At 41.9% G+C, this 23,589-nt stretch overlaps 1 protein-coding gene across 2 annotated transcripts in view; it reads right to left on the bottom strand.

Annotated features, from left to right (window-relative positions):
- Positions 1-22,380, bottom strand: part of rbbp5 (retinoblastoma binding protein 5) — a 32,275-nt gene extending 9,895 nt beyond the window's left edge. Inside the window, exons 1-12 of one of the 2 annotated variants that reach the window (XM_038296706.1) lie at positions 22,242-22,380; positions 20,613-20,638; positions 20,326-20,498; positions 19,265-19,405; positions 19,020-19,182; positions 18,795-18,904; positions 17,123-17,242; positions 16,880-17,033; positions 16,705-16,776; positions 16,426-16,543; positions 15,958-16,027; positions 13,263-13,498 (exon numbers count right to left, since the gene is read on the bottom strand). In XM_038296706.1, coding sequence (XP_038152634.1) covers positions 13,263-13,498; positions 15,958-16,027; positions 16,426-16,543; positions 16,705-16,776; positions 16,880-17,033; positions 17,123-17,242; positions 18,795-18,904; positions 19,020-19,182; positions 19,265-19,405; positions 20,326-20,498; positions 20,613-20,638; positions 22,242-22,260 — 1,402 coding nt within the window. In that variant the 5' untranslated portion in view covers positions 22,261-22,380. The remainder of the gene's footprint in view (positions 1-13,262; positions 13,499-15,957; positions 16,028-16,425; positions 16,544-16,704; positions 16,777-16,879; positions 17,034-17,122; positions 17,243-18,794; positions 18,905-19,019; positions 19,183-19,264; positions 19,406-20,325; positions 20,499-20,612; positions 20,639-22,241) is intronic. The other variant, XM_038296707.1, reaches the window with a different exon arrangement.
- Positions 22,381-23,589: the final 1,209 nt, after the last annotated feature.

Below are 23,589 nucleotides of genomic sequence, written 5' to 3'. Positions count from 1 at the left end.
ACAAAGTTTTTTTCATTGTTTGGTTTACCTCGGGTTGTGCAGACTGACCAGGGGTCTAATTTCATGTCTAGAGTTTTTGCACAGGTTTTACGTCAATTGGACATAAAGCACTGTCATTCCAGCGCTTATCACCCAGAGAGTCAGGGCGCACTCGAGCGTTTCCATCAAACTTTAAAAACAATGCTTCGCACCTACTGTTTGGAGTTTGAAAAAGACTGGGATGAAGGTGTACATTTACAAATGTTTGCTATTCGGGAGGTGGTTCAGGAATCTCTGGGGTTTAGCCCGTCGGACTTGGTTTTTGCTCACACTGTTCGCGGCCCTTTAAGGCTGTTGAAAGAGAAGTGGTTGTGTGACAAATCTGACCTGAATTTGTTAGACTATGTTAGTAATTTCCGGATGAAGTTGAATCGTGCGTGTGAGATTGCTAAAGAGAATCTTAAAACTGCACAGGCTAAAATGAAGTCCTTGTTTGACAGAAGGGCAGTTTTGAGAGTTTTGCAGCCTGGGGAGAGAGTGTTAGCGTTACTTCCGGTTCCTGGTTCCAGCTTGCAAGCGCGCTATAGTGGGCCTTATACAATCACGAGAAAGGTTGGTAATCGTGATTATCTGATCTCTACTCCTGATCGGAGGCGCACTTCACGCTTATGTCATGTGAACATGCTGAAGCCGTACGTCGAACGTGCATCTGCTCTGCATAAATCTATCAGTTGTGTTTCCAGTGAACGAGATGACGCAGATGTCGGGGCAGCTGCAGATGCACGGGAGGAGCTGTCCGGTGCTGAACCTGAAGATGACGTTTTCTCCCCGGCTGTTACTGAAGGGAGGGTTCCAAATTCAGCGGTGTTGGGGAACTTGCCTCTCTTGTTGTCACACCTTGATTTTTCCAAGCAGGCTGATGTGGTTCATTTGATCCAGTCTCATAGGTCTCTGTGTGCAGATATTCCCACTCAGACTCGTGTGCTCAGCCATGACATTGACGTTGGTGATTCCAGGCCAATTAAACAACACCCGTACAGAGTGAACCCAGACAAACGGCGCCGTTTGCAGACGCAGGTGGAGTACATGGTGGAACATGGACTTGCTGTTGCCAGCAGTAGTGCGTGGAGTTCACCATGTCTCCTGACTGTTAAAGCCAATGGGGAGGACCGTTTTTGTACGGACTTCAGGAAGGTAAATGGGGTGACTAGGCCGGATTGCTATCCACTCCCTCGTATGGAGGATTGTGTGGACCATGTGGGGGCTGCCCAGTTCGTTACGAAGCTGGATTTGCTAAAGGGGTACTGGCAGGTGCCCTTAACGGCGAGAGCCCAGGAGATTTCCGCCTTTGTCACACCCGATGATTTCCTTCAGTACACCGTGATGGCTTTTGGGATGCGTAACGCCCCAGCGACGTTTCAACGGCTAATGAATGTTGTTTTGTCGGGTTTATCATTCTGTGAGGCTTATTTGGATGACGTGGTGATTTGTTCTGCTACCTGGACTGAGCACGTTGACCATTTAAAAACTGTTTTTACGCGTCTGAGTGAGGCTAATTTGACGGTTAATCTTTCTAAATGCCAATTCGGCCACGCGACGGTGACCTATCTTGGAAAAAGGGTCGGGGGAGGTCAGGTGCGCCCCGTTGAGGCTAAAGTAGAGGCTATTCTTTCTGTCCCAGTGCCCACCACTCGTACTGAGCTACGCCGCTATCTGGCGATGGTTGGCTACTACAGGGGGTTTTGTAAAAACTTTTCCTCTGTGGCTGCCCGTTGACAGACCTACTTAGCCCTAAAGTGGCTTTTATTTGGTCTGATCGGTGTCAATCTGCTTTTGAGCAAACTAAGTATTTGCTGGTTAATGTTGGCTGTGGACGCTTGTGATTCTGGTGTCGGAGCTGTCCTGCTCCAGGATGGTACTGATGGGGTGGAACATCCGGTTTCTTATTTTTCTAAGAAACTGGATAAGTATCAGAGATGGTATTCCACCATTGAGAAGGAGGCATTAGCGTTGATCCTTGCTTTGGAACATTTTGAGGTGTATGTTGGAGGTTCTAGCGGATCTGTGGTTGTTTTTACGGACCATAATCCGTTAGTTTTTCTGGCTCGCATGCGGAATAAAAACCGCCGCTTGATGAACTGGTCTTTGCGACTCCAATCCTTTAACATCTCTATACAGCATGTTCGTGGTAAAGACAACGTAGTGGCCGACGCACTCTCGCGTCTCTAGTCCCGTTTGTTTTTTTCTCTGAATGGGTTGGGGTTTTTTTTTACTTCAGACCCCATTCAGAGTCTTTGGGTGGGGGTGTTATGTGCTTCGGGCACATTATGATTTTTGTCCATTTCTTTTCTTTGTTTCTTATAAACTTTAGTTGAAGGATCTTTTGTTAATATATTTTGGGATTCTTTTAGCAAGTTAATTATGTTAATTTGTGGTGCTGTCGTCCGCCTATAAATAGGCTGGCCTTCAGCACGTTAGCGCGTTCCTTTCCAACCTCGTTTGGACGCCACTTCCCACCTGCTTCATTTGCTCCATCGTGCGCGGTGCGCACTTGTCTTGTCGCTGCGGCCTGCAGCGGACGTTCCAGCCTGCCATGTGGTATTTTTGTTAACTTTTTCTTACTTTTTTCTTGAGGTTTTTGGCCTGGCGGGACCGGTAGTCCTGTTTTCGATTTTTCTTTCGCTTAGGTTATTTTTTGCCTTTAGTCCGGTACCAGTAGGGGCTTCGACGGCCCTGTATAGGGTTGGCCCCCTGCTGTACCGTTTTATTCTGTTTGATCGGCCTGCCAGGTCCAACTTTCTGTTGTTACTTTGGGTTTCTTTTTTTATTTTTTTTGGGGCACGGGATTTGAGGGCCGTTAACTATTTTTCTCTTCGCAGAACATCTGAAGAAGCCAAACCAAGAACAACTAAAACGGAGAGAATTTATTAATAAAATATCTTTTTTTGAACCCTCATTTTTTGTCTCGTGTCCTCAAATATGTTGTGTCCTTGGTGGGCGTAACAGTGGGAATAAAGTAGTTTTAATATGTTTTTAAGTGAGAAAATACACCTGAAAACGTACTCAGTGCCGTCAGTTCATTCAGATTATAATCCTGCCTTCCAATATTTTTTCTGTCGGAGCTGCTCAGACCCCCACATACCAGTGGTGCGCCGACAGTAGGAATCCCTTCATCAGCAGCCTCTGGCCGGGTCGCCTCCTCGCGGTTCACCGCAGCAGCTGGTAGGTGTTTTTCATCTAAATAATCCAAACTGCAGGCAGCAGGATAATAAAAGCGAACGTAGCATTAAACGCGCCCGACGCGCTTCTTCAGCTGCTCGGACGCGCTTCGCCTGCTGCTAAAAACGCGCCGTGGGACCTTTTGCTGCGCCTTGACGCGCGTCAACCATTGACCTTGCATGTAAACTCGCTGTTTCTGTCGCGCCAGCTGCGTCCAGTGTGTGCATTCGTTGCGTTCGCCTGTCTGCTAAGCTCAAAACAACCGCGCCTGGCTTGACGGAGAAACCAGGAGAACAGCTGTGCATATTTACGACAGTGCACTTTTACTTTCGCCCTCTGGGGGGAGCCTCGCTGGAAAATCAACACCGGTTGCATAGTGTACCTTTAAATCCTCAGTGTCAGTTCCTCTTCTAGTTCCAGTGCACATGTAAATACAATACATTTATTTGCCGTCCCTTGAATGTATTATTTTGCCTGATCCAGAGAGAGCATATTAGATAAAAAAAATAAGAGTGGGTTTTACCTCTGCACAATTCTATATCTTCAGAAGAAAACACAGGATAAATCCACATATTATAGACTATATTTGGTCAAACAGACACTGTCTTAGTCGCAGGTAAATTTAAATGCAATCCTATTCAAAGTGGAAAAAGTCCTAATTCCACATTCATCAGAGCCAGTGATGCTTTAAATATTGATAAACAGCGTCTAGTGCATGTCGTGCTTATAAGATTTGTATTAATGTAGCAAGAAATGCTGCTGTTCTCTTTTAACAAAATGAGCCCTGAAGCTCACATTAAGCATAAAAAAGAGCATGCATATTTTTGCAAAGGACCAATGAAACTGAAGAATAGTGTCCCTACCAAAGTTGAAATCAAACCTACGCCCTTGGTTGTAACGGGTGGTTATTTGAGTCACTGTTGCCCTTCTATCAGCTCGAACCAGTCTGGCCATTCTCCTCTGACCTCTGGCATCAACAAGGCATTTCTGCCCACAGAACTGCCGCTCACTGGATGTTTTTTTCTTTTTCGGACCATTCTCTGTAAACCCTAGAGATGGTTGTGCGTGAAAATCCCAGTAGATCAGCAGTTTCTGAAATACTCAGACCAGCCCTTCTGGCACCAACAATCATGCCACGTTCAAAGTCACTCAAATCACCTTTCTTCCCCATACTGATGCTCGCTTTGAACTGCAGGAGATTGTCTTGACCATGTCTACATGCCTAAATGCACTGAGTTGCCGCCATGTGATTGGCTGCTTAGAAATTAAGTGTTAACGAGCAGTTGGACAAGTGTACCTAATAAAATGGCCAGTGAGTGTATGTGTATATATATATATATATATATATATATATATATATATATATATATATATATATATATATATACACACACACACACACACACATATACATATATATATATATATACAGATATACATATATACACATACACACACACACATATATATATATAATATATATATATAATAAATAGTAGAGGGATGGTCTGAAGGGAGAGGCATGGTTGTGTATATTAAAAAGTATAACTTGCTGGAATCATTTTTCCAAGATCTCCTGCTGCACCTTTAAGGAAAGGGTCACACCTAGCAGTAATATAGAATCCATTTCCGATATTTAAATCACTCTTCTTCCAACGAAACGAATAATGACGTCCCCCCCTCCCTAATTTTATTTTTGCATTTTAGCCACTTTCATCTACAACATTTTCACAACACACATCTATGTAGGTCATTGTGTGGGGGGGTGGGGGGCATATTCTGATCTTCAGCTACCACAGTATACAAGTCAGATTAAATAATACTACTTATACTTCAGCCATAGTATCATGGTGTTACTTTATTGCATTTCTTATACTATATCTGTTGGTTGTGATGTCATTTTTACTTCTCTTTGCTGGTGATGGAGCAGACTGATGATGTTTTATCATTGTCTCCCTTCTATCTCCTCTTTCTTTTCTCCTTTTTTTCTGTTTTTCTTTTCCTGTTCTGCTTTCATTGCAGTGTCCATATAATCTGTAATAATCCCTGCATAATTATAATAAAGCTATTTATATGCATTAATCAAGCGGAACATTATGGCGATAGCCGCACTGCTCCACTGGTGAAAGTTAAATCTGTTGGGCTCTTTCTTTGGCATCAAGACAATTATTCTTATTGCCACATCACCAAACAGGACACTGTGTAAAATTAAAATAAAATAAGAAAATGAATGGGAAAATCATGGGAAATCCATCATCTTTTGGTCGGTCTGGGGACGTTTTCAAGAAAACTATAAATCTTAGAGTAATTCCAAAGACATTGTGTGAAAGCAAAGCTTCAGTCTACAAACTGACAACAAATGGTGACTGTAGATAAAATGATACCGGCGTGAGAGCGATATAAAAACATTTCATGTTTGCAGAAATCGTCTCTCTCCCACTCTCAAAAATCCTGTGTCTGATTTTCCCTCAACCTTTGTGGAGCTTAAAGACTGATTTTAGAAAAACCGTAGCAGTTATCGACATACCGTTTTCAGTTTTTGAAGAACAAAGGATTTATCTACAAATGACCATTTAAACTGTGTTTGTAGGTTAATGTATGCCCACACAGCAAAGGCTCATATATATATATGGATATATAGATAAATCCAATCGCTTATAAAAGTAATCACACCCTTGCCTAGACGGAGCCGGACATTTTGATACCTATATTGTGTGTGTGCCACAATAGAATAGGAGCATAAAAAGACACAATGGCGTTCTATGCTGCTTGCTTTGCAATGGAAACACCAAATAGATTCTAGTCTAATTTTGAACATAAACAAAAGTAATATTCTCTCATTGTTTTTGTTCAAACTGATTCTATGAAGTCATTCTAATTCTAAGACCTCCCTCAGACATTACGATTCCTCCCACACATTCTTCCCACCTCAGTTCCCTGGACCCACAGAGCACAGAGCACATACAGCGAGTTTCTAGCAAATATTGTTTGATCGTTTTCAGTGAATTGTTTTCCTCCAATCGTATTTGAGTAAAAATGTCAAACCAGACAAGAAGATTCCAGCCGAGGGGGCAGTATGTCCAGGAAAGTGGACGGAGAAACCAGTACAACCAGGGTGCCTGGGTTCAAGGCAGAAATCCTCCGCCTGGTCATTACTTTGAGGCGGACATGAACCGACTCCAATGTCTTTTGGATGCGGAGAGAAAAGCAGTAAAAGAAGAGCAGCGTAAGGTGAATTATTTGTCAAAAGAACTACAAGATACAAAGAACCAGCTGCAGAATCAGAAGAATCTAACCGAAGCACGGGAGCTGAAAATAGAGCATGGACGAACGCTTATAAGCACTTTGAGAGACCAGAACCAAACTCTGCAGAACGAACTGGAGCAGCTTCAGACCTCCAGTCAGGAAACCGTCTCTAAGAACCAGATGGAGATTCTTATGTTGAGGCAACAAGTGGAGAAATTAGAGCAGGAGTTAACTAGAGAACGAGAAAACTACTCAAAGAAAGCAGAGAATGAGTTCCAGACCAAGGAAGCAAAGGTCCATGAATCCCTGGAGCTAAAAACTGAAGACATGGTGGCCAATTTACAGAGAGAGCTGGAAACCGTAAAGGCTTCACACAGGGAAATGACTGAGAAGTATGAAAAAGATACAGCTACTCTGAAACAACGGGCAGAAACGCTGAAGCAGGAACTGATGGAGGAGATGGAACGTCATTCAAAGACATCGATGACCAACATCCAGATGTTTAACAACCTGACAGCCAAGAACAAAGCTCTCCGGCAAGAAATGGCTGAAAAAATGGCGAGCCTTGAACAAAGCGCCGAGGAGACGGAGACACGTCTGCAGAGACAGCTGCAAGAAGTCAAACTTTCTGACTAAGAGGTCATAAGGAAGTATGAGGTGGAGGTTAGCCTGCTGAAAATAGAGCTTGATTGTTTTAAACAGCAGCTGAACGCAAACAACCAGAGAACCTCAAACATGACCGACAAAATGGAGGTCCTGAATAAGAGCATGTTTGAAACCATGAACAAGATGTTAGAATCCCTCGAACAAACACCTGAAGACACAGCAGCTGGTTTCCAGGAGGAGGTGGACCGGATTAGGGCTTCACAGCAGGAAGCTATCAGGAAGTACCAACAGGACAATCTGACCCTGAGAGAACAGACAGAAACACTAAAACAAGAGCTGGATGAAGAAAGAGAAGCCCATTCACAGACATCGGCGTCCAACCTTCAGGTCATCAACGGCCTGACAGCAGAGAACCAGGCTCTCCGTCAGGAAATGGCTCAGAAAATCTCAGGCCTGCAGGAAGAACTTAAAGAGACGGAGAGTCTGCTGCAGAGAGAGTTGGAACAAGAAAGAGTTTCCCACCAGGAAATCGTCTCTGAGAAAGAAAGGGAGGTTCTTCACCTGGAAAGAAAGCTGGAACGTTTAGAGACGCTCCTCAATGATGAGGCAGAAACTTCTTCAAAGAAATCAGCAGAGGACCTTGATCTGATCAACCAACTTAGAGCTGAAAGGGATGAACTGCAGCAAGAGATCTCAGCCCTCAAACAAACATCCACCGACGAGGAAATCAGTCAGGATTCCATCCTTCAACTCACCGAGGAGGAAGTCCCAGAGAAAGGGAAGAAGAGCCCCTGGAAAAGGTTTCGCCACTCTCTGGGTTTGAGGAAACCAGAACAATTAAAGAGAAAGAAGTCCACCTCAGAAGGGAGGAACTAGAACCTTTTAGTGACGCAGAGAGACCTTATCAGGGTTTAATTATACTGGGACTGAACTGGACACCATCAGCTCTAAACATCCTAAACCACCATACTGAAAGAATTGGCCTTGGAAATGTTTTAATCCAAACATCCCAAAAGTAAAAAAAAAAAAAGGGCAGCATGGTGGAGAAGTGGTTCTCCTCATGCCTGCGTGGGTTTTCCCCGGGCGCTCCGGTTTCCCCCACCTATCCGGTTAATTGGCCTCTTCAGTGTATTGGTGTGTGAATGATTGTGCCCAGAGACGTGCTTCCTGGTCACCATAAGAACCAGACCTTCTCAATGGAAGCCCCTTAAAAAGACTCCAACAGCCAAACCGTGTTTGATGGGAATCGAATGGGACCGATTTTGGATTCCAGTGGATTCCAGTCCATCTGTTGGGATATTTCCAGTAGATCCATCAGCATCATATCCGCCTCAGGCACCAAAGCAGAAACAATCAGAAGATGTCTGCCTATTAGAGCTTCAGCTACGGACTCTAAGCGAGGCAGGTTGATCTATGCAGAAGATTTCAGTGGCAGACAATTCAAAGAGCTGAACGTGAGGAAAACAGATAGAAAAAGAAAAGCAGAATGTAAGAGACAACAGAAAATTAAAGAGAATAGAAGTGAATCATTAAAATAAGTCTCTCCAGGATGGAGTCACAGCCAAACAGGAACAGACCAGATGAAGCTACTATGAGAAAAAGCAGAGAGAGCAGAACGTTAGAGATTGAACTAACAGATTCTGCAGAGTGGAAGAAAAGAGATAGAATGAAGCAACGTAGAAACGTCTATTCAGACTGAAATTCTCTTCCGCTGGATCGGGCTGCAAACGCTCTACCGCCACCTACCCCTCTACTTACCCAGTGACTACGTTTATTCCAGATTTTTGGAGCAGGAGAACTAAAAGCGGCTTCTATATGATTTATATCTGTTCCAGCAGTTAAAAAAAATAAAAATAATAATAATAATAAAAAAAAGTGTTTTAATGAATGGATGGATGGATGTGTGGGTTTTACGTGTGATGAAAAGTCATCAGTCTGTAAATTAGAAACATCCCAAATGTTTCAAAGGGCAGCATGGTGGAGCAGTGCTGATAGCATTGTAGCCTAGCAGAAAGACTGGCAGGTATTGATAGAGCTCCTCATGCTTGGCTGCTTTTCCCCTCAAATATCTGGTGTGAGTGTGTGAGTGAATGTTCCTCTTCGAAGAGTCGCCACCTTGACGTGGTGGAGAGGCTTGGGTCCCAAGCTCCTGCTAAGGTCCACCTAGGCAGTAAGGTCCATGAGCAAGGCACCAGACAAAGAGCGACTCAACAGGGACTATGGCAAGCTGTTTGCCTAATTAGTTCTCACTGATTGGCTATAAAATAGCCAATCAGTGAGAACTCTGAAATATCTAAAGAAGCACTAAAATGTTGGAGTTTTCTGGATGCTAGCATGCTAGGGCTAAGTCCTTTCGGTGTGAAATCATCAATGAGCTGCTATCAGCTCTCACCTGTACACAAAATATCTGTCATCTACAAAGAAAAAAAGAAACAGAATTTTCCTAAAACTTTACATATGTAATTTATGTAGAGAATAAAAGTATTGGTTCCAATCCTGACCACTAGGGGACACCAGATGCAAAGACCAAGTGTGAAAATCTTTGGATCTGCTCACTTCTTTTATTAACTCCAGAACTGACAAAGCTGTAGATGCTGTGATCTACGCTACCGTTCAAAAGTTTGGGCTCACATTGAAATGTCCTTATTTTTGACGGAAAAGCGCTGTACTTTTCAATAAAGATAACTTTAAACTAGTCTTAACTTTAAAGAAATACACTCTATACATTGCTAATGTGGTAAATGACTATTCAAGCTGCAAATGTCTGGTTTTTGGTGCAACATCTACATAGATGTATAGTAGGGGTGGAACGGTTCACAAAATCCACGGTTCGGTTCGGTTCACGGTTTCGTGGTCACGGTTTTCGGTTCGGGATATATGTTGATTGTTACACCGAAATCCCATAAAATTAATGAAATTAATTAAAAAATCCCCAAAAAATAATGAATTGTAATTATTTTTAATGATCCACGGAAACCCTGGATCATTTCCGCATGTTTTGCTGCTTTGAATTTAATCATCTGGTGCATGCTCTCTACGATCTTCAAGGAACTCAGAGGGGAGCGGACGGGAGCCACAGCGCAGGCTGTAGGCTTTGCTTTGTACAGGCGGTCTGGAGCGCAGCGGAGCGGAGCGCTGACGGAGTATGCGGGATTTCGGGGTTAGCATGACATGTTGGACATGTTGCTGTTAGCATAAACAAACGTGTTGCACACTGTTGCACTTTTATCCACAACTTTCTTTCCGCCGTCATCGTAGGTCACTCTAAATGCAAAGTGGTCCCATACAGCAGACCTATAAAGTGCTGCTGGCGCGTCTTCCAACTCCTGTTCTTTCCCACTCGCCATACCCACACAATTCTCCACAACAACTGATTTTTTTCTGCTGGTTCGGACGGTTTTCATAAACCGTTCCATCCCTAGTGTATAGAGGCCCATTTCCAGCAACTATCACTCCAGCAGGGGTTGACGTTAAGGATTTTCACAGTCGAACCATTCTCTCGGTTCGATTTGCGTGTGTTGCGTTCAGTTCATGCGCTGCTCCTTTTTCTCATAGGTGAAGCGTTTACACTCCAGAGCAGAAGGTGGCGGTACTGCGACTAGAGGTGTAAATCACATCCATCATGGCGATTCAATTCAGTATCGATTTCCTGACCCAACAATTCCATTAATTTCGATACTCAAGAATACACCACCGTACAATTCGATCCGATTCATCGGTTAACTTTTTTTTTTTTTTTTTTTACACCTTACAGGCTAAACAAAGTTTCAAGTTTGAAATACATCAATGAAAGCTGTAACATCGTTATGCTTTTTTTTTTTTTTTTTTAGAAACAACAGCACATAGCAGAAGTAGAAAAGTTGCATCAAAAAATCCTGCACATAATCAGTGCAAGAAGTGCGATGCAATACCTCGGCTCCAGACGTCCCCGCCCCCTCAGCAGACGCTCCGCTGCTCCTCTCCCAAATTGTAGCTGACCGCAGACAGGAGGCCGGCTTGTTTTGTTTTTATGACCGAAATTATGGAAAACAACTCGTGAAGTTTGACCCGCTAGAAGAGCGAGGTGCGCGGGAACGCTGGGACCCTTTTTCCACCTGGATCTCCGCTCTTTTTGGCCCTCATGTCCCTCCATTGTCTGACTAATTCGCCCCCACTTCCTCTCCGCCTCGGCCGTATCTAGACCCACAGCATGTAGCACAGACCGCGGTTCAATATTGAGCATGATTTAAAAATGTCTGTGTCAAGCTTACTGCAACACACTGCTGCAGGAGTACAAACAGGAAGCGAGGTAGGAGGGCAAAATAGGTTTAGCTCCACCGCAGCACGGGAGGGAGAATTACGCCCAGGAGCAAATGGATAAAAATAGACCTGAGGAAAAAAAAAAAAAAATGAATCGATACTCTTGCGGACGTATCGATGCATCGGATCGTCGGCTGTTGGATCGATGCATCGATACAAAATGATTATTATTTACACCCCTAACTGCGGCCAAAGCCAACCACCAGTAGTAAACAAGAAGAAGAAGAAGCGAAGCAGCGTAGCCGGCTGTAGCAGAAAAAAATCAGTTGTTGTGGAGAATTGTGTGGGTATGGCGAGTGGGAAAGAACTGGAGTTGGAAGACGCGCCAGCAGCACTTTATAGGTCTGCTGTATGGGACCACTTTGCATTTAGAGTGACATACGATGACAGCGGAAAGAAAGTTGTGGAGGTCGTGTCATACAGACTCACAGGATGCATTCCTGTGGATGAAAATCCACTTGCATGATGGAGAAGCAACGAGCAGAAGTATCCTCCTATTGCTAAATTGGCCCGACGTTACCTTGCAGTCCCAGGTACATCCGTACCAAGTGAGAGAGTTTTCTCTACAGCAGGAGACATTGTCACTGCTAGTAGATCTCATCTTTTGGCAGAGAATGTGGACAAACTCCTCTTCTTGCAGAAAACATTATAATAGAATGAGCAGAGCCTTGTTGTTTATAAGCAGCGCAGTATGTGTTAGTTTGGTTTATGCTATATTTTATATTGATCATTATAATATTTACTGGATTATTTATTTTGTTATTTTAGATAACACAGTGGCACTTTAAGTTTGATAAGAAATCCAGCCTTATTAGGCCCGAGCAGCGAAGGCTGCGAGAGCCTATTGTATTTCGAAAGTTTCTTATTATTATAATTACGATTCTTGTAGCACTTTGAACGCATTTTACGGGGACTTCGCATATTCAAAAACTCAAGAAAACGTGGCAGTAAATTGTCCCCCGTGTGAAATAGCCAGTCTATAATGGAATCCAAAATGGCCGCCCCCAAATTGCGCCACAGCGCCCCCTAACGTGAGTGGGGGGAAAACTGTAAGTCACAGAGACCTGAAATTTGGCACACAGGTAAATCTCCTCAAATCATGAAAAAAAGTCTCTTGGAGGTATGCCATAAAACCCAAAGGAAGTCGGCCATTTTGGGTCAAAGTGCAATTTTTGGCCATTTTTTCATTTATTTGATTGCATTTCAAATACTGCAGAACAAACTGAGTTTTGATAATCAGGGAATTGAAACATGTCAATTTATCTTGAGTTAATTTCAAACAAAGGGACTTAAGTCTAGTTTTGATAGAGCCTATGCTTCTTTGTTAAAGATTGTTTGCCAAATAAATGAAGCACATGTTGGAACTAGCACTGTCTCCTCTCTTGCAATGCCAGAATCTCTACTACTTTTAACCTAAAACTGTCACAATGATGTATCAAATGCCAGACTGCTTTTTTCTTTCAGTTTTAAACAGACTATACAAGACATCATAGATTTTCCTAACAATCAACATATACCGAACCGAAAACCGTGAACCGAACCGTGGATTTTGTGAACCGTTCTCCCTTTAGTCTCTGTACTCCAGTTAATGATTAATTGATTAATAAATGACTGAACTCCTAATTAATCACAATTTATCTGATTAATTGTTTCAGCCATAACAAATATAATACATTAAGTGCTCGAAACACTTTCAATCCTAAATAAACCTTTTGAACGTGGTCCTACTCGACAACACTTAGTTTGCATTTTGTCAAAAATGTAACCTGCAAATTGGTCTTTTACAGTAAAATCTAATTAGTAGAGGAAACAGGTTGGATCCCAAATTAAATTTTCCATCTGATAAAAATCAACGTATCTTCTTTAGTTTTAGACCAACAGCAGAACCAGACATCATGATTCTCCCATCTTACCGTCACTGGGCACCCCCTGTAGCTCAATGGTGGTGGTGCGGGCCTTCTTCTTGGCCGGGCCTCCGTCAGATGAGGGCGGCTTCTGCTTTTTGTCTGCTCCTGCCAGCGCTTCGTCTGGAGCTCCAGGCTGAACCGAGGCGTCCGGTGGGGGACCGAAGGGGTTCTCCTCAGGATCCTCGACTTCGGGGGCGATAGGCAGGTACAGCAGTGCCTTGTTGTCCTCCAGCTCTTCATCACTAAAGAGACAAACATTTAAAAGTTAAAGGAAAAGTCCGCTCATATTCACAATTCAAACTTTTGAAAGTACTTTAAATATGAAATAACTACATACTGTGTTTAAATTCAGAGTAATTTTCATGTGAATGTGCTTTACTGGAGGCATCCATGTTTGTCAAAGAACACTACTGCCACTAGGGCTGGGTACCGAACTTCGGTACTTTTATGGTACCGACCGAAATGCTTCGGTTCTACAGAGTATCGAAAGATGCCTCGTCTTTCGGTACCAAGTTTCGGTGATTGGCTTTAACACTTAACGTGATTGCGTCATCCAGGAAAAATACACAGGTGGTCCCGCCTACAGCCAGGGTTCATGTGTATCTGTTGTGAACTGGTTGCGAGCGTCGTGGAACCCCTTTAAAATGCCCCCCAGGTCAAAAGTGCGGCTTCACTTTATTAAGACTGATGCCAATAGCGCGCAGTGCAATACATCGTGCACGGAAACAATTTAAGAGCAGAAAGTTGCTCGGTGTTTGACTGCAAGGAGAGCGGACCGCAGCCGGCGCGACCATCCTCCTCTCTGCAGCCCGTGGGCGGAGCAAAGCCAGAGCGGAGTGAATCATGCTGCTTTCAAACTGGACGCAGCAAGAGCAGCAAAAACGCGTCTGCTGCTTCATTTTTGCTGCTTGTACCAGCTTCTGACGCGCGGCTGAAGCAGCTTTGCTGCTCTGGCTGCGCGGTCGAAAAGTGGCTCTGACGCGCGTTGGGCGGAGCTACTCTATCCTTTCTTTGCCTTGCAGCTGTATTTCCTGTGATCAGTGGGAATAAAGTAGTTTTATTATGTTTTTAAGTGGGAAAATCCACCTGAAAACTTAATCAGTGCAGTCAGTTCATCCTGCCTTCCAATATTTCTGTGGGAGCCGCTCAGACCCCCACATACCAGCGGTGCGCTGTCAGTAGGATCCCATTCAACGGGCTTGTTTGTCAGACATGGTCAATTTTCTAAAGGAAAACTGCTAAGTAAAAAGGTCCTCACAATGTAACAGTGAATATTAGTCACTGATTTTTATTTTTTTATGTAAGAGGAAAAATGTAAAAGGAAAAATCAGAGCTAAAATAAAACTCAAGATTTGTACTTTTTTATGTTGTGTAATTTTCTTTTTCTTTGAATTGATATTATAAAACTGGTATCGAAAAAAGTATCGTTCAGGAACCGGTATCGAAGTGAAGGTATTGGTATTGGTACCGGCACCGAACATTTTTGAACAATACCCAGCCCTAACTGCCACCTACTGGTTTGTGACGTCACGGTGCGGTATCGGCTGTTGATCAAGTCCCAGAGCTGTATCTGGTGTTTGTCAAAACGCGCTATTATCCAAGTCAGCTTGAAAACATTCTTCTTCCAAATGTTGGCTACATATTACGGGTTTTTTCTCTGGCCAGAAGTTCGATGGCAAATCCTCCCTCTTCAAGTTGGCGATCCAACGACCAACCCGTCCGTGGAGGATCAGGAACCAGAAAGGTGGAATAACTCTTTTTTTTTTCACTTTTACCCGATGTATTCCAGCATCCAGCTGCCATGCACGTGGGCATTGTCAGTTTCACTATAGCTCTGGTGAATTTCAATGGTGAAGTCCTCTGGAAATCTTCAATAATTGTTGTTGATTGCAAATGTGTCTAGTAGTTCCCATTGATTTAGCTTGTAAAGCGGGGAGAATGGCGCTAGGCTTACCGCACCGTGACGTCACTGCTGGAAGATGGCAGGAGGGAGGGGTTACTATATTTGGGCAAAAATGGCCGCTCCCGGACTCAGTGATCGCAATTTTTACTGATTAACGCTAAAATTAGTAAATCACGGCGAACGTATTAGTTTGAGTTATAAATGATGATCCACTGATTATTCTTTGCTGCTCAGAGTTTTCCTTTAAATGAAGAGTCTTAATTTAAGAGCAGAAATTCATCTTAAAAATCAAACCAGAATAAGATAATATACTGGATGTTTACGATCTTTTATTTTTTTTAATCTCTTTTAAATAAATGTTTCTCTTCTATGTCTTTAAAGATTACTTTTGTTCCAATCTGACAGGTTTTCTTAATACATGTTGCTGCACATTTTCCATCAGCACTGAAATGTTCTCCACATGCATGTGATTTAAATCTAAATGACGATAAAGTTAAACCCTAAAAACATTCATTATAAAGACGTAATATAATAAAAGATTGATACCAAACGGATGAAGTGAGGCTAAAATCAGTGGGAAAATGATGCTGTTTTAATAAATTAGAAACTTTATTAAAAAAACTAGATTCTAAAAAAGTTTTTTTTTTTTTTTTTTTTTTTTTTTTTTTTAAGAATAGAGTAAAAAAATATTGCTGTGTCATCAAACAAATGACCAAGAACTCAATCAGTTAGATGACTTTAGGGTTATCAGTGTAAATGAGGTGGACATAAATCTCCTCTGATTTTCAGCGGGTTTACCTGCTGCAGAAAGCGACGATAGGATCAACGGTTGTTACGTCCACCTCTTCATCCTCTGCAGCGTCCGCACCTGGAACGCAACCACAAGTTCACCTCTCAGCCGTCACAAAATTACCAATAAAATACATCTCACCCCCAACAAAAAAAAATATAACAAGAGTGGCTTTAGAAACCTTCACACAGAGCATCAGACATATAAAACAGAACCTGTAATGGGTCAGTACACTAGAAAAACTATATAAAAATAAGTAGAAATTTCTTAAATTAAGTAGGTAAATGAGATGATTTGCCAGTGGAATGAGGAATTTTATTGTTAAAATAAGACTTTTAAATAAAATGCACTTAAAATGAGTTTGTAAATTGTCTTGTTCCATTGGAAAAAAGTCTCTTTAACCTTCTCAATTCAAGAACAAATGCACTTATTTAAGAAAAAATTACTTATCTAGATTTAGTTTTTTTCCAGTGTACCTGTCTGCTCCGGTTCGCTCTTGTCTTCGTCCTCGATGTCAAACTCAGACTCTCGCTCCTCGTACTCCACGTTCTCATCCAGCTCCTTAAAGTCTGGAGCGAATGCACTCCAGTTTTCCTACAGCAAATAAACAGAGGATCACAAACCGACGGCAAGCAAAGGGCCTAGTCAAATCACGTCTGCCTGAACCGCAGCTGGAAGTTTATTTGTAAAATCTAAAATAGACAGACCGGGTAAATATTTGATGGATTTTATTTCTGTTCATGACTGTTACCCACCACTTGGTTCTGAGCCCAGATGGAAACCACTCCACTGGAAATGGAGGCGATGATGGGTCGAACAGGATGCCACTGCAAGAAATCATCTCAGTATCACTGACAGACATTCAATAGAGGGGTTTTATTTTCCATGTAGTGCAACGAGGCGCAGAAATCTAATTTTGGACGCCCTTACAGCGACATCCAGCAGCAGTTCTCCTCTGGTGCCGTGCAGGATCTTCACCAGGTTCCCGATGCTCTTCTCCCAGATGTAGAGGGCGTGCTGCCGGGCCGAACCGGCCACGATGTACTCACCATCTCCAGAGAAACAGCAGCGCTTCCACGGAGTCCTGGGCAGAGTAAACGTTACAAACATTTATTGTTTTAGGAACCTAACCGCCTCAGAGGTCAGGTGAAACGCTGAGGGAGGCTGATCTACCTGTTGACCAGATCCTGTAGTTTCTGCATGGGCTCTGGCTCGCCGTCCCGGCCACAGGTCAGGATCTCTCTGCCGTCGTACACCCTGATGATTCTGTCGGCTGTGTTTATCAGGAAGCAGCTGCATCATTAAAAACACGGTGCAGACATGGAGTTCAAGGCTTAGATTAAAAAAAAAAAAAAAAAAAAAAAAAAAAAAACAGACCCAACCATATTTATACTACCCCTCTGAAACGATTCATGTGGAGCTTGGATCAGTTAACTGTCCCTAATTGGTTCTTATGACCATTTACACATCATTCTAGCACGGTTCTTCGCCTCATATCAACGGTCCACAATAGTGATGGGTCCAGCAACACCGTTGCGTATCGATGCGCGTGTCGTTTCCAGAAAGTCATGTGACCAAGGAGTTGCTTCTAACTGACTGACTCACTAATCTGTGTTAAAAACATTTCTGTCAACATGATGCATCTGCTAAAAAAATTAAAATTATCAAGAATTTTGGAGCAGCCTAAAAGGAATAGGAACATTTGAGACGTTTTTATTTTAATTTTCTTGTTGCGTCGTCCTTTTCCTCTCAGTTATCTCTCAACTTATCTGAATGAAAGTTAGTTTCAAATTGACTCTTAGTTTATTTAGTTTTTACTGTTCTTATTGCTTTGAAATAATTTTTTAAAATCCTAGTTTACAAGCATCATCATTCACATTTTCCCCAAAGGTTTCACCTCATGATATATGTTTACATTATTTATTGGCTGCAGCAGGTGTCAGTATTTTGTGAGACAGGATTAATAGTTTGGTAATGTGTCGAAACGCTTCAAGATGCCTCTTTAACCCGTCGCTACTCCACGATACTCAAGCTCTCAAGGCGGAATTAGGCAAAGAAAATAGCATCTTCTCAGCCCAGAGTCTAGGCTGAGAAGAAGTTTGTGTTGTGAAAGGGGGAAGAGATCCGAGAATTGCAAAACTAGACACACCGGAAAACCCGGCGTATCCGTCTGCTCATGCGCTCTTTGTTATCAGAGAACCGAGCCTCAGATGAACCCTGCCCAGCCCTACTGTTGAACTAGTACTAGATTTAGCACCGTTGGGTTGTGTCTGGTACAGGTCCGGTTTAGTTTACTGGGGAAGATTCTCAGTCATCCAGGTCATAGCAATAAAAAAAAATAAAATAAAAAAAAATCCACTGGACTTTGTTCCCAAGTTTGAAAATGTTTCGCTTCCGATCCAGGAAGTGAAAAGTCTTCAAAAACAAAGTCCAGTTTATTTATTTATTTGAATAGGGACAAAGCACATTAATGAACATCAGTATAAAAACAAATGTAAATATGGCGGATTATAGCTACAAAGCTACTTTTCATCCGTAGTCCCTAGGCAGACAAATACATAAGAAAGAACATATTATATACAATATAAGCTTCACAAGGAACTGTTAAGAGTTTAGTGGTCACATGACTGGTTTGTTTTCATCTATAGTTTGAGTTGAGCTCTAAAGCTGATCAGTGTAGGGTTCAGTTGCGTTCCATTTACACTCGACGGTTATGTCCGTTACCGTGCTCGGACTGTTCTTGACGGTTTCTAAAGGCTAGTGTAAACGGGGCTATAAGAAATAAAACCAAACAAAAGGTTCTGAACCAGGATTGGATTTAGAAGGAGCTCCGTCTGCATCTCACCTTCCTTTTCGTGCAAATTCGATGGATTTGATGGCTGTGGTGTTGCTGGTGCCGGTTGTAACTCTGAAGGAAGCCACGAGCTCCTGAGTGTTTGTGTTTAACACCAGAATCTGAAACATCAAACATGATGGTGACAACTTTGACCCGGAAGTGACCTCTGGCTCCATCACATTCGCTGTCCGGTCCAGAAAAGGCTAAACTTCTAACCGCCCTCCTGGGTCTCACCTTTCCTTTGGCGTTGCCGGTGTAAATATGTTCTCCCCGCCGGTCGAAAGCTGCCACCACGTTCAGATCCGAGTCGTCGTCTACAGGAAGGACAACATGCTTGGAGTCGGACAGCGTCAGCAGGACTGGAGCCGACTTCATCGGACAAACCAGCACCTTGTCTCTGAAAAACCAAACCCTGTTCAGAAAAGGCTGAAAGTGACTGCAGGAGGGTTCTGAGCTGCGGCTCAGAGCTGGACACTCACATGTCCCTGGGATGGTACTGCAGTTTGAGGATGGGTGAAGGGAAGCGGAACCTCTGGTCACAGTCTCCAGTCAGGACGTCCCACTGGGAAACGATGTTGTCTGTCGAGGCGCTCACCAGTTTGTGGCCGTCTCGACTCCAACTGGATCCAAAAACATAAACAAGACATCCTGTAAGTTACCTGTGACCCGTTTTAACGCTGAGAAGAAAATGTTCACAGTTAAACCAGCTTATCAAACAGAGAACCTGTCGTTAACACTTTGCAAGCAAGTTTGATTGTGGCCGGTTTGTCGGAAGCATCATGCTAACCAGTTAGCATCTTAGTGCTAGTAGGTTCCCAATGGGAAATTCCATTGGGACCAAGTAGCACTAAATTGGTGACTTAAAAACGACACTGTCAAGGAACGCTATGGACAGAGGAAACATGCAAGAGGAGGAGAGTTTAGTGTCGGAGATCGTGGATGAGTCTCCTCCGTCATCCTTTTTTTTCATTAGAGGAGGAAAGCGGGGACGAAGATGTTGTGGAAGAGGACGCCAGGGCGGCAGAAGCTTGGTTTGGTGTAGAAGGCTTCCAGCCGTACATGTTTGAGCCCTTGCCTCGCAACGCTGCCAGTTCTGTTAGCTCTACGCCTGCTGAAGACACAGACGTCCATCCCCGTGAACACTGGGACGCAACTCAATGGGAAAGGAAAGGATTCTGATTTCAACCGTTGCGTATATTAGCTGCAACATATGAATCAAGATGCTATGACCGAAAACATTTAAATTGACAGATGACCGTTGATATGATTTAGGTGTTCAGGCTGACGTAGAACTAACTGGCCTGCATAAAATAACGAGGAAAAAAAAACAGATTTTAAGACAGGATTTTAAATAGAACTTTTCGAAAATTTGGGACAATATAGTCTGATAAAGAATACATTTGTTTGAGCCATAATGATTGACATTTAAATATGATTTCCCTACGATTTTAAAGCACAGCAGGACAAAGAGGCTGCAGAGTTTGTCCTCATTCGAACACATTAGAACAGATTTATAACGTATCATCACAACGTTTCTTACCATAAGGAGCAGACGGGGTGAATGTGTGCACTAATGATTTTGGCGATTCCACGAGTAAGGAAGTCCCAGATTACGATGCGGCCATCGTTGCAGCCGACCGCCAGCAGCGTGCCCCAGCGGTTAAAGGTGCAGGTGAGGGCCATGCTGATGCAGTCCAGGGTGCCATCTGCCTCCTGAAAAAACAAAGTCAGAGTTATCACACCAGATGGAACATAAAGAAAGCTCTAAAAGAAGTTTATTAATAATTGCTCATCAAGCCCATGCTGCTTTAAAACATGGTGTCTTACCTCTGGATAGTTCTGCCCAAACGATTCTACAAAAAAAATAACACACAGAATAGAATTTTAATCAAACCAGTTAAATGTATAAAGGATTAATATTAGAGATGGACAGATGCATCGAACGATTCATCAGCGCATGCACTGACTTTCTCTCTATTTGCTATCACTGTTAGTGTTTTCTATGATTCATAAATAAATGTTTCTTTACGTTTAAATCGAGAATTGTGTCACATTCAGTGTCCTTCTGTCATTTTCATCATGTAAATGGAGAAAAAGAAAGGCAATCAGCCTGAAAAATTATATAATAAAATATATATATCGGTGGAAAGGTTGTACCGTTTGTGCACTGATGTCTCTCTAAATGTTAATTAAGAAAGGGCAATCAATATCAGGGTTTATACAGGAATGAGTAACTCTAATTTAATGCACTTTTAATGCTCTTAGAAATAATGTTAATGCCATCAACAGGTACCCATGACCTTCATATAAACACGGCAAAATCCTTTGTCATCTTTACCATCGACAGGCTGCAGCCATGTCCCAAATTTCTTGTTTTCCAGCCACTTTTGCTGATGATTGCATTTTCCCCCATTCTCTAGCTTTTTTTCACCTCAAACACAAACATATCTATAATATATATTTATACGTAATATATCTGACGAAAATTTTTTATTAACTTATTTTTTTTTTAGTAAAGCATTTTAAATGCCACGATAATCACATTTAATGAATTTTGATGCCAATTCAGGCTTAATTTAAAAAATAATGTCTTTTAATGATTTTCAAAGACCTGCAGGAACCCTGATAAGGAAGGAACTTCAGATCACTTTAAATAAATTATAAGAACAACTGGCTGGTTGAATAGAAAACAAAGAAATAACACATACCTGACCATTTTTGAGTTATATCTCATTACACAACAATACTTGCATCATTACATTAATCAAGTATCCAATTTCTATCACCCACAATAAGTTAATGACTAAAAAAGTATTTCAGCATCTGAGAAACATTGCTTGAACTCAAGGTGATGTCAAAACAAGATTAAGGTTTCTTTATGTTGAAAGAACCATGACCATTGTTTTTCCCTACAGAAGCACTTTGGATGGTACCTAAGAACGGTGGCATATTAAAAACAAACAAACAAAAAAGGCTTCCATTGATTTACCCCAGAGTGAATAATGTTGTTTATTACTTTAAATTAGATTCACGGCTTTCACGAATAAGAAAATACGCCCTGGGCGACAAAAACGTTTAACTATAAAAATGTCGACTATTTAACATCCTTTAAATTGGAGGCATATGAACTTTTTATAAGTTAGGTATTAGTTAATGTAGAACACCGAACGATGCTATATGGATACGGATGCTAAATTCGGCTAACTGACAGTTCTCTACTTTCAAAAAAAGAATAATGATATAATTCATAAATATCAAAGACTATGTTGCTAATTTACCCGTTTAAATTGAATAGCTTAAGTTGAATCGACAATTCTAACTGTTTATATTTTAAATATGATTAGTAGCTTAGCTGTTAGCATCCTCGGCTAACAGAATAAGCTAACCACAACAAGAGCGGAGCGCTGCAGGAAAGTGAGCATTAATCACACAACAAAAGCATCTTCATATAATTACCGAGCAGCTCTAGATTCATGGCTGGGTGTCCAATGACCCAAACTCCCACAAATCCGAGTTCGTTAAATATTTCAGTCTAAAATGATCGTTTTTTGTTAAGGTTTACTGGAAATGTCCAGAGAGCTGCGCCACGGCGGACCCCAAACATAGCCACCAAAGATGTGCCTGAACTAAATGTATGTCAAAGTGCCACAATCTCACTAAATGTTATACTAAACAGAATTTGAATGGCTCATATAAAATAAATAACTAAAAGAACCAATATACAAATACATGTTATACAGTGAATGACAGCAATAAATGTGTTTATAGAATTTTTAATGTGAGAAATATACTATTTGACAGTGGCGGATTTAGGGATGACGCTAAACTGAAATGTGGTGGCCACGCCCACTACCTGTTGATTGACATGTTGTAAGCCCTGGGCTGTGTTAGAATTTATGGGCACAACAATCAGTATTAAATAGAATCATTAATGAGAGAAACAGAAGGGAAGAAGTAATAATAATGACCAGATTAAGAGTGGGTCATACCTATTTAAATGACAATTTATATTTAATAGGGAGGAAAATAATGATAAATGTGAAGAAATGTGGAGAAAAAGAAAATGTAGAACATGTACTGATGAACTGTAAACCTTATGAACATGAAAGGGAGAAATTGAGAAGAATGGTTGGAAGGAGAGGCAAACATGAATATTGGGAAATTAATTAAATATAAAGGATATTTACAGATTAAGGAAAGCATTATTTCTTTATACCGGTATTCAGAATAAAAAATTAAAAAAAGAATTTGATGTAATGTTGCTACACACACATTTACAGTGGGTGGCGGTATGCACCTTAAAGTTGCTTGCGATCCGTCTGTGGAGTGATTTTTCTGCCAAAACGTTGTATACAAAAATGCATGTTGCACACACATAAAGCATGTTGCAAAAGCATGTTTCACAAAAACAAATCGTATCACTCACAAATAAACGTGTTGCACTCAAATAAATCTTATTGCTCACAAATAAAACTTGTGTTACAAACTCTCCTCAAATGTCACACACAAATAAAACTTTTTTTTCAAACTGTCCTTAAATGTTGCGCACACACAACAGTTAGTTTTACAAACCGGACTCTAACATTGCACTTAAAATATAATTAGTAATTTGTCCCTGAGTACAAAACGATCTCTGCTCGCGTACAAGACAAATCTTCCCATTCCGCAGTAAGTTTCTGCCAAAAGTCACGTGATGCATGGAGAATTGTCATTCTGACTAACCGACAGCAGGGGGCGCCATACAATCAAAACAACTGAAACGTGCCGGTGTTATGTCGAGCTACGTTTCCCCATCAGATATGGT

This window comes from Cyprinodon tularosa, unplaced genomic scaffold, assembly GCF_016077235.1.
Source record: "Cyprinodon tularosa strain WSP-4 unplaced genomic scaffold, ASM1607723v1 ctg375, whole genome shotgun sequence".
NCBI lineage: Eukaryota > Metazoa > Chordata > Actinopteri > Cyprinodontiformes > Cyprinodontidae > Cyprinodon > Cyprinodon tularosa.
This window is presented reverse-complemented; position numbering and strand designations above follow the sequence as displayed.